The sequence below is a fragment of the Rhinolophus sinicus genome, linkage group LG10 (genome assembly GCF_036562045.2).
Source record: "Rhinolophus sinicus isolate RSC01 linkage group LG10, ASM3656204v1, whole genome shotgun sequence".
Lineage (NCBI taxonomy): Eukaryota > Metazoa > Chordata > Mammalia > Chiroptera > Rhinolophidae > Rhinolophus > Rhinolophus sinicus.
The window spans coordinates 27,404,202-27,416,560 of record NC_133759.1 but is presented as its reverse complement, the minus strand read 5'-3'; the positions used below and the strand labels follow the sequence as shown (position 1 = coordinate 27,416,560).

The 12,359-nt window shown below is 33.9% G+C and overlaps 1 protein-coding gene across 1 annotated transcript in view; it reads left to right on the top strand.

The window, feature by feature from the left end:
* The window catches only part of KCNH8 (potassium voltage-gated channel subfamily H member 8), a 318,346-nt gene that overhangs the window by 178,465 nt on the left and 127,522 nt on the right, over positions 1 to 12,359 (top strand). Inside the window, exon 6 of the mRNA XM_019726038.2 lies at positions 10,503 to 10,660. Within this exon, the coding sequence (XP_019581597.2) occupies positions 10,503 to 10,660 (158 nt within the window). The remainder of the gene's footprint in view (positions 1 to 10,502; positions 10,661 to 12,359) is intronic.

Sequence of the window (12,359 nt, the reverse complement as noted above, 5' to 3'; positions counted from 1 at the left end):
GAGTGGAATATGTGAAGAGACCTAATATAAACAGGGCCATTGGATAAAGATCATACTCTTAGCAGCACATCTGAGCATGAAGATTCCTGGTGTATGGTATATAGTAGCTGTTCATTAAGTTTATGTTGAATGTTTGAAAGTGAGTGTAACTCTGAATTGATTATGATAGTAAAGAAGATTATAATTCACTTGGGCTGAGTCAGATATTGGCCTGAATAAAACACATGTTAAGTCTGATTTGGAAAATGACTGTACTTCATTTCTATAAAAAAAAAAAATTAGAATACTTAAAGTACAATTATGTACATTATCTCATTTGAAGCTTACAACAATTCTTTGAGGAGACTGAAGTCACAAAGACCTACTTCCTATTTTTCCTATCTTATAATATCTCCCAGGCTGACCTTACATAGTGTAATGTAATTAAGAACTAAATTTGATGGTAATATTCATCCCAGTTTATAAAGAAATTGAAGCAAAGAAGACATTCCTGCTTTTATTTCAATATATTCAGAATAGCATCAGTACTGATGGACATTCAAATGCTACTTAAGCAAATAGTATTAGCTTGGGTAATAGAATTCAACAAAACTACCCCAAGTCAACTAACATACTAGTGACAGACAAATGAAACATGTGCATTGCTTAGTTGTTTGAGTGATGTCTCAGAAAATAACATCTTCAAATAAATCCTTAGTCTTACAGTTTGTGGCAATGTTCAATCCTAAGTAACCTGAATTTTGTAGCACCTTCTGACTCTAGCCCTGCAGAAGACAATGTAGTTTTATCCACATTGCTAGAAAAACAGCAGTAAAACTCTCTATGCAACAAAAGGCTAATTTGAGGAAAAGACCTTTCCTGAGTAGACTATTTTGAACAAGTAGATGTGTTTTTGTAAAATATTAGTTATTCGTCTGTATAACAATCACTACCCTCTACATAGAGAATATGTAGAAATAAGTAATTAAATTAAGTAGAAAAACGCAGGGTTGATAAGTTTTGAGAGTTATGTTTTGTTCTTTGAAATGTCACTGAGAAACTCTGGGCGCTGTATTTTACTTATATAAACAGATACAGGAGCAGTTTTTCCCCCTTTCCTTTCAGAAATATCATACAACACGTTTAAAGGATAAACTTGGTAAGAACTTTTAAAAACTTTCAAAATGAAATATGAACAAATAAAAATAACTGGAAACTTTGTGGTTTTTTTTTTAAGGCTCTGTCTTTAATTGATAATCTCTTTGATACTGTACATTTGCAAAAGACAGATTTAACCGCCTAGAGTACATCCTCCACCCTGGCTCAGACTATAACCCAAGTGCATCTTGAAGTTCACTGGTTCTGGAATTCCTCCTGTCCCACTCTAGTACTGCTCTCTCTTTGAGTTCCACATGTGATTATTTGGACTTTTAATTCTACTTGCCTTGTGATTTCCCATCTTGGCTTTGATGATCCATCTACAATGATGAATTCTTGGTTCTTTAATGCCTGGTGCTATTGACTTGACTTGTCATTGGGAGTCTCTCTCTCTGTCTCTCTCTGTCTCTCTCTGTCTCTCTCTGTCTCTCTCTGTCTCTCTCTCTTTTTCTCTCTTTCTCTCTTTCCCCTCCCCCTCAACAACCCTGAGGGAGAAGTGATGAAAAATAGACACTATTTTTCTTACCAACTTTCCTTTTGACTGCATTGTCTTCAGTAACACAACTAGAGCAAAGAACTACTTTGTGCCTCAACTTTGACATTATGTCTGGTCCTAACTCATACAATACTAAAATCAGATGGGTGTGGCTTGGTAATATTGATCTTTTTGTGATTTTACTGTTCAAAATGACTAAAAATAGACCAAATTACAAAAACCACAAGTAGAAATGCAATTCTGGCATAGCACAAATACAGGTACAATTTCTACTTATGGCACTCATAAAAAATAACTATAAAATCATAATGTGCTTAAGGGAGAATCTATTTTTTTTTCTTAAGCATGGCTCCATTATTTCAAATGCTGAATATTTTATTCCATTTAGGTTTTTAAAAACATAACATTTCAGATTTGTGACTAATAAACTACATGAAAGTTCAAACATATTAGTTATATTTTAAAAGCTAGTCTAGTGCTTAAATAGAGCTTGATACATCTGTTTCTGACTGTGCTATAAAAGTTGGTATCTAACAGATAGGCCATTGGAACAAAATATAGAGATCAGAAACAGATCTACATATATATATGATCACCTGATTTATGATAGAAGTATCACTGAAGTGCTTTGGGGAAATGATCATGATTTCTAAAAATGATACTGAATCAATTGGATATTCACCTGGGAAAATACAAATCCCAACTCCTGCAATACACCATTCTCAAAATCATCTAAGAACATTAACTATAATAGCCCAAATTGGAAACAACCCAAATTTTCATCAATAATAAAATGAAGAAATGAATGTCTATATGCTTATATGATGAAATACTATACAGCAATTAAAAATAGTAAACACAGTGTCATGGTACCAAATTAATGAAAATCACATATGTAATGTCCAGTGAAAGAATCCATACACAAGAGTAATATACTATATGATTCCATTTATATGAAATTTCTAACTAATTAAACAAAATTAATCTATGGTAATCAGGACAACAGTGACATTTTGGAGGTTAATGACTGGGTAAGATCATAAAAGAGGCTTCTCGTGTTCTGGTTCTAGTTATATACCTCTATCCCTTGGTGGTGACAAAGATGGTCAGCTTTGGGAAATTTCATCAAGCTGTCTACTTAAGACCAGTTCATTTTATAGTATATATGTGAATTTTAAAATACAACGTTCTTTTGAAAAACATTGAACAATTTTGTATATAGAAACCTATAGTCAAATTGCTAACTTGTCTTTTTCTGACTGAAAATTACCTAAATTTCGAGAAGTGATTTATCGATATCACCATAAGAATCCCCTTCCTAGGATGGAAGAAGGGGAAGAATCATAATAAAAAAATGTTTGGTTGGTAGCATACAGATAAACTCTAAGTATAAATTCCAGCTCTACCACTTTCTAGTCGGATAACCTCAGGCAAGTTCATTCTAAATCTGTAACCTATTACTAAACGGACATAAAACATACTTCATTGTGACCAGGAGACGATCAAAATAGCTGATATGTGTAAAGCACTCAATCCCTATTGCATAGCAAAAATTTAATAAATATTACCTGCTATCATTTTCATTATTGTCATTTATTATCATTTTAGCACTACTATATTATATCAGGTCTTTAAAGTAACAATACAATTAATAGCATTAATATGTTAGGCACCTTAGATAACTCTTTCATTGTCTCTCTCAATTTTGAAGCCCATAAAATAGTAGTAGCAGTACTACTAGTAGAAATAACGGCAGTGACAACTAATACCTGCTCAGTGGTTTACAACCTAGGAGATCTGACTCCAGATTCTCACTGTTAGCCACTCTGCTCTATAGCCTTCTAGGAATACCTGTCAGTCAGGATGGGCGAGGGCTAACTACAACAAATCCTAAGGATATTATTTTCCTCAAATATGAAAATGAACATGAAGTCCTAAGTAAAATATAAACTGATATGTAACTATGAAACATTTAATCTAATTTTTTTTTCTTTGAGGATATATAGGTTGGATTTTACATTGGGACAAACATTAATTAACATTTTTTATTTATCTCAGTCTCATCAATTCTGTTTTGTTATGTGGGTAATCAATATTTTACTTCATGTGAAATTAATAGACTCTAAGTTTTTTTTAAATTTCATGACTGAATATTACAGATACAATAGTCCTTATAGTTTTTATTATAGTTAAATTTAGAAATTTTACCACCTGATAACTATAACTATCAACAGAATAACTGTGCCAAAAGATTTCTTGGTTTAAATCATGGTTTTCCAGTAGGTTTATGTTTAATCATTAAATTATTTTTATTAAAAATGATCCACTAATCCTAAAGTTCAATATCAAATTTAAAGTTGCCTATCACTGAAAAAGTGACTAATTTACAGGGAGCCAAAATTGGTAGTTTTTTCACATACCAATGTGCATGTTTAATGGAAGTCTTTTGATGTGGTAAACTTATACAATAAAATGAGAGCAATGTACAAAGTCAATAATAAAATAATTAGTATGGATAATAAGTCATGGTTTTAATAGAGATCTACTGGAAGTGTGTTCGTGGGTCACTGAGGCAACTTGATGACTGTTCTCATATATTTATAGAAAGGGATTTTGGATGGGAGAGGACAATGTATTGTGTATTGTTGCCAAGGACAGAACGAGAACCAAGGAGAGCGTGTTACAGGGAGGAAGGCATCTTGAGGAAAGTAAGAACTACAGTGATAGACATTTCTAACTAAGACAGTGCTCTTAGAAAGCAGAGAACTCACCACTGCTGGAAGCATTCAAAGGACCACATCCTTATGAAGGATGACATAGAGGGAGTTCCTTCATTTGACAAGAATTAGGATAGAGGACCTTTAGGTCTCTTCCCTTTTTTATTGGTCCATGTGATGTTGAGGGTCAAACGCAAAGCAAGAGTCCACCATGGTAACACTGGCCACCCTGGTACAAAACAGAAGCCAGTACCAGCCTCAACCACCCCTCAGTCCATCTGGTTGCCTTCTTTCGGCCTCACCTTTTCTAAATGCAGTTGCTCTTAAATGCTGTTTCTTACTGTCTGCTGTCCTTTCTTTTTCATAAATCTTTCACTTTAAGTTAAGCAAGAGGGAAAAATGCTGACAAGATGAGCAAGGGGTCAGTGGTATGAAAATCTCATCCACTAATATTGGCAATCGATTACAATCATTTTTAGGATTATTAGTCCCTTAAGCCTCTTCATAAATCAGCTCTCAATTATTATATTCCCACACCTTGTAGTGCAAATTGCTGTGACATCATACTGTGTTCAAAGGAGAGCCTCACAGGCAATGAAAAGAAGACAGAATGTTGTTAGAATATTAGTCTGGCAGTAGTTTTAGTTAAATATTTCTCTACCCACGGTGTACTACATTGATCATTTTTAAAGAAATGGCTAAATGAAGAAATTAATTATTTGTATGTGGTACATATGTTCTCAGGCACACCGTTATATTTTATTTTTTAATGAGTAAGCCATATGATTTTAAAATTATTTCCCATCTGGCATGTGTGCTAATAAAGAAAAGAAGTCTACTAATTTATGCCATATCTACTTTAACTTTTTTTTTTTGCGGGGGGGCGGGGGAACTTTCTAATCACATAGCTGTCACAGAAATCCAACTAGAAAAAATGGGTTTAACCTTTCTGATTTTTAGTCTACATACATAGCTATTTAGTGTGGGAGAGAAATGAAACATTCATTTTTGGAGGTCTTTAACAATATAAAAACATAATGTGTACATAGTTGTCTATTATTTGTCTTTATTTTAATCAAGCTTATACAAAACTGAAATACAACAAGGTAAATTGATTATCCATCAAAACAAGTAAGTGCCATCTGAATCATCAGAAAATTCAATTTTATTGTCTAAATTTGGTGGGGTATATTTTAATTTTTTTGGAAATTCTATAAATCACATAGAGTATGTACAATAGTACTCTAATGCCCTGCTTGTTTACTCATTATATATGATATCAGCAATACGTGCCACAAAGGATTGCTTATGCATATACAAACACATGAGACATTAAGGTTTCTAGATGTTCAATTCTTATGAATTAATTTGTTATGGTTTTTAGAATATTCTTCCTGATTCACGTTCTCTATATGTGTATATGCGTGTATATTTATGGATAATTGTTCACAGTGAGTATAAATAATAAGACAAATTGCACACAAAAATTTGGATATTAAAGAGTACACTTTCATGTATTTTTCAACATAAAGTTGAAAAACATACTTACGCTTTCGAGATGTCTGAAAATCAAAACCATACTGTTGCCTTTCAGGCAAGTTATGGATTGCCCGGAGGACACCATGTTCTGACTATAACATTTTAATCAGTTGCTGATCTAATCTGCCAAAGATACAAAACCTTATGGGAAATGAGACAACTACGGGCAGAAGCAGCTGTAACCAATGTTTAGAAAGCTCCACTTTGCCCCCGTGATTCACTCATAAGGAACCCCAGATCTGGAAGACTCTTTTCTTCCTCATCACAATCATTTGATTCTATGCTCCCCTCAGTCTTAAAAAAGAACTCGTACTGCTAGCCTTCTCTGCCCTTTCATTTAAGGGCATATTTACAAACACTGAGTTCTCCTGGTTCTGGAACACCACTCCCACATCCTTGTTTCCCCACATTCAAATCTGTGACACTGATTTAATGTTTGTTTGTTTTTTACCTGGGTGGTGCTAATGCTGAATCTGGTCTGACAACACACTCAGAACTGCATTTTCCAGCACAAACATATTGTTATTCCCTATAAAATATATTTGGAAGTGCAATAAATCTTTATGATAATGAAAAGAAAATGGAATCAAGTATCAAAAGATGCTCTGTTTCTGTTGCTTACTGTCCTCATGACTTTAAAATTTTAAAGTCTCCTTCATAAATTTAAGGAGATTTCTTTAAATATCTGAGGGCATTGGTAAAATGACAATGACAGTAGTACAATACAACTGAAAGAGACTTGGCACGGGAACCACATAAACTAATGAACATGAAAAAGTTTTATAAATCACAATACACTAGAACTATGTCGATGCTGCGTACCCTGCTTCCCCGAAAATAAGACCTAGCTGGACAGTCAGCTCTAATTCATCTTTTGGAGCAAAAATTAATATAGGACTGGGTCTTATATTATATTATACCCTGTCTTATAGTAAAATACGACCGGGTCTTATATTAATTTTTGCTCCAAAAGACGCATTAGAGCTGATTGTCTGGCTAGGTCTTATTTTCGGGGAAACACGCTATATGACAAAACTAGATTTTTGAGAAATCAGTGTCCAAAAATAATGCTAATCATTGGATAAACCTACAGTTTTTGCACAATAGTATCATAGTCCTGGAATCTTAGAATATAAAATATATCTAGGTTTTTCGCCTGAAATAAACCTTAGATACTTATGTATTTAAAAAATGAATTTGTATCCATAGATTTTAAAAATTAGCTTTTATTCTTTTACTTTTATCACAATTTGTCTATAAGTCTTGTAATTACTTTTTTTGAAACCTAAAATTAGCATATCTTTTCATCCAATTAACTCAATTGAGTAACAAATTAATTTTTAAAAGCTTTCTAAACTGATATTTTGTAATGACTCATTCAAGAAAATATTTTTTCCATTCAGAAGTCTGCACTTCTGTTTTATTCTTTAGTCAATCACTTGACTTTAAAACTTTTGCTGCATCAATCAACCAAAGGCCAATCATTTCATTCATTCCTCCATTCAGGGGAGTGCCCCAGGTCTGCTGATGGTGGGCGTGGGTTTTCTGTGAAATGTGTGTTAGACCTAGGGATCATTTAGTAAATAGGCAGGGAATTTATCCCTTCAGTTTTTATAATGAATTTATAGACTTAACTTGTGTGGTGGAAACTAAAGCCTGGGAAACAACTCTTTGTATTTCTCACTTATGAGATGGAAACCTAAATGCCTATCATGAGCTTTCTTTTGGAAACCATGAAGTTGAAATAAATCTCTGCTTTATTTTGACAGCTGGTGGCCTGACTTGTTAGGTGGGCTGCTTTGCTAATGCAGGAATACATGAGTCTAGAAAGTTAAAGGGAAAGAATGAAAAGTTCACAGGCTACCATAACAACCTCATGGCATTCCACTGTGCCCCTCATGGTGGCCATGCTTCCATGATGCCCTGGTTCCTTGCCATGGTAGCATCTTGTCTGCAGTGGAAATTGCCTTGGGATTATTTTCATACCTTTGTGAGTGGCTTATCCTCTAGCTTCATCTTTTTGTTTTCTCAACATTAACAATGGAATTATTTTGATAATTTTATTGTTTGACAAAAAAAATATGACAATGCCATTTGAAAACGTTAGTCACAATAGACTAGAGCAATTATTGTTTTCTTTTTGAGACAACTTGAACTTACGTGTAGATCTGTAATGTGACTGGTCCCTCTTAAGGCATCAAAGCCCAAAGTGCTGAATTGGAATTTAGGAGACTTGGAATTGAGTCTCGGTCTTTCACTAACCAGCTAAGGGATTTAATCCTGTGTCATTATCTACGTGGCCCTGGGCAAGTCACTTGATGCCATGTGTGCCTCAGCTTCCTCATCTGTAAAAAGGGTAATAAAAGTGCCTATCTCCTAGCATTGCTGTAAGGAGTCGATGAGATTTATGATTATAAAGGGCCTAGAACAGTACTGTGTGCGAAGAACATTGTGTTATCTATAATAATATAATAGTAACCTGTTTTGTTATAATTCCTATATAATCTCACCTCACAAGGCTATGAGGAAAACCAAATGACATAATAAATGTTGTACTAGTTTTTTATTGCTGTAGAGCAAAATTGCCACAAATTTAACATCTTGAAACAACACCCAATTATTATCTCATAATTTCTATAGGTCACAAGTCCAAGTATGGCTTAGCTGAAGTCTCTGCTCGTGGCCTCACAAGGCTGAAATCAAAGTGTTAGCTAAGCTGTGTTCCCTCTAGAGCTCAGAACCCTTTTCCAATCTCACGTCACTGTTGATAGAATTAATTTCCTGATGGTGGTAGGACTGAGATCCCCATTCCTTGCTTGACGTCAGCAAGAGGCTGTTCTCAGTAACTAGAGACTTCCTGCTGTTCTCTGCCAGGGGTACTTTCCACAATGTGGCATTTGCTTTCTTCCAGGCCAAGTAAGATCATGTCTCTCTGGCTTCTGACCCCTTTCAATCAGCTAAAGAAAACCCTGCTTATCATGGGTATACCTGATCAGGTTAGGCCACCTTTAGCCATATACAGCAATACGATCATGCTCACAGGTTTCAATTCACCCTCATTCACGGGGAAGAGATCATATGAGAGTGAGGGTCTTAAGGGGTCATCTTAGACTTCTGAGGGTCTTAAGGGGTCATCTTAGACTTCTGTCTTCCACGAATGTGAGTATGAAGTTAAAAGTAAAAATGATATGCAAATATAAAATGCACATTATTGTATGTTTTATCAATCATCATGATAATATCACATTTTTAATTTTTTTTTTCAATTACAGTTGACATTCAGTATTATTCAACAAATGTCTAAACTCATATAACACTATTCCACTTATTTTCAATGGTTTAAATTACCTGTAAAGGGTATTCCAATTCATCTAATTATTATGTAACACAGAGCTTAGCATTTGCTTCGTAACTCCTTGAATTCCTATTCTCTTTGTGTGGGATATTCGCTTCCCACATTCCCTCCATTGACCCTGAGTCACTGAATCATGGCACTCCTCAAGGACAAAATTCTATGGAGAAATGTTTCTTTCGGATTCACCCGTCCATAACATGCTCAACCATTATTACCCTTAGGTGTATGTACCAATCCTAAAATTCCCTATGGACTGGTTGTACTCAACTCTAAAACAAATTAAGGACAAGGTAACTTTTCCCAATGCTTTAATGTTGTTTAACCCTGGAACTAAAAAGGCAGACTCAGAGATATTTATTCACAGGGAGCAGGAGTGAGCTTAAGAGGATCCACTATGACTTTGTCACTTGACGAGGGCTCTCGAGGGCTTCATACATCACAAAAGTTCAATAAATAGATAATAAAACATAAATAGAAAATAAAGATAAATATATGATGTAATAAAGGGATGATGTAGGGAAAGGTTGAAAGCAATTATATCTTCCATCAAAATGCAATGGAGAATTTAAGCCACAATCCAAACAAGAAACTCCTGGTACTTTGTTAATACAAACACCTTCCGGACAGGGACAAATTCCATATGCACATAGATTAGTAAAACTTTTGTACATGGAATAAAGTAGTATGATATTGTATAAAAAAATACAGTCTACAAGTTCTGTCTGTGTTCAGAATCATCTCTGCCACTGTTGGCAATATAATCATAGATGAGTTTCTTTTCCTCACTGAGACTTAGTTTCTGCATATTTAACATCTGTCTACTACAGAAGATGTCCTGAGAAGTAAGTAAAATAACCTAAGCTAAGTTCTTAGGACAGCATCTGGTACATAATGAGCATTTAGCAAGTGATGATTATTGCTTTTATTGCTATTATTTATTTTAATTATGTTAACATGTGACCCAGTGTCTTCACTGTACTAAGTGCTCAGAAAATATTATTTTCTTCACCCTTCTTCAATACCTGTTTGTTGAGTTGAACTGAATCTGTCAAGAAGAGTATTTTGGATATTACCAAATCTGAAATATGTTAAGAGGTTATTATTTGTCTAATTTTATACAATTTTCTTCCTCCTTCCCTTCTTCCCTGTGTGTCTTCTTTCCTTTCTTCCTTCCACCCTTCCTTTTTTTTGTCTTTCCTTCTTCTCTCTCTCTCTCTCTCTTTCTTCCTTCTCTTTCTCTATCTTTTCTCCCAAGCAGATATTATTTTAAATTTCCGAACAACCTATGTCAGCAAGTCTGGCCAAGTTATCTTTGAAGCAAGATCAATTTGCATCCACTATGTCACAACCTGGTTCATCATTGATTTAATTGCTGCCCTGCCTTTTGATCTCCTGTATGCTTTCAACGTCACAGTGGTGAGTAAAGAAAAGCGTTCCCTTCCACTTGACCTTAAAGGGTGGTTTTACCCTGTGTTTATTTTTCACAAGTTCAGGTTTTAAATGTTTGTTGTCATTTGGCATCCAGGATTTTATGTCCTTTTTAATAAGGATGCCAAGGTGCTCAATGACATACATGCCAGATTCTCCACTTGAGGAAGTTACTTCCTTTTGAAATTTGCATTACCTGAGTCCAGTTGAATACCTAGAATGAGGATATACAAGAGGCCTAAATTTATTGACACACTAATCAAATACTGACACACTAATCAAATCCTTTGATAAGGAAACCATCTATAGAATTAGAAGTATAACTCTATATTTCTTAGGCCTCGAGAATTTGGTGGAGAGTTTGAAGATTTCTTCTACCTTTATGACCTTTACTGTCTACCTCTTGAGTATTTCATTATTCATTGGCAAAACAAAGAGAAGACCAATAAAGAGAGAGAAAAATGCTGAAATTAAAATAAAAGAATTTAACGACTTCTTAGGAATCCTTATAAAAATGTTGGATGGTGAAGAAACTTAAATGACACAATGACCAACATAAGCTTGAACATTCTCTTGAATTATTATTCTATTCCTTCATCTAAAGCATTGATCTTCAAGTCTCTTCCTAGGAATGAAAGTATGACCACTTATAGTAATAGAAACTTTAACTCTTTAATGATTGATATTCTTAAAAGCATTAAGTGCTCCCTTATAAACAGAGAGAGTTTAAGGAAGGTATAACAGCATTTTGGGACCAGTAATGCAATTTGCTATTAGAGTGACCAATTTTAACAGGAAAAAGATTTACTAAACATTAGTGGCAATTAAACATGTTTCTTATGCAGTTGACCTCTTGTAGAAATCATATTCTCTATCAAGAATTTAAAAGCATGGTTTTTAATATTAAACAAAGTGATCAATATTTCAAATATAATCAATATCGACAGAATGAAGATGGAACTGTAATCCAGACTAGTTAGTACATATTTGTGCATTTGTTAATTGCCTGTACAATAGGGCTTTTTTTCTTTTCCTTTTTTCATTTTAATTTGGGAAGTTGAGGGTGTCAGTATCTTTAAGAGGTTTATAAGCCAACTGAAAGGAAAACTCTGGGGGAAATTTTAGTATATGATATCAGTCAGTGCTATGTTGAATTGTTATTCAGGCTTCTTAAAGTGCTTTTTAAGATTGAATGACTAGATAAGTGTACTATAATGAAAGTGTAATGACTTAAAACGGGCTTTTACAAGACTGCAAAAAAAAAAAAAAAATCTAAAAGAAGTATGTAAGTCACAAAATGCCAAGAAAATTTTTCCAAATTCTCCTGAAGAATTGTTAAATAAATGGTGTTTAATAGACTGCTCTAAATTATCTTGCTTCTTGGCTAGTAAATATTAATAATATTTTTTGTATTCCATTTCTCTTTAGACACTGAACAAATAGGATAAATCTAAATATATATCATATAATCATATTATAAAATACATACAATTAAAAATATATAACATTTTTTCATATCATTAACATTCTCATTACCTGAAATTAAGACAAAGGATTTTTTTTTATTTTAATGATCATATTTTGATGAATTTTAAGTACTTGTACTCTTTCACTGCACTCCTGCTCCCTTTCTTCATTCTGACTTGTGAAATCTGGCACAAATGTCTTATAAAGAATGCAAGTTGTA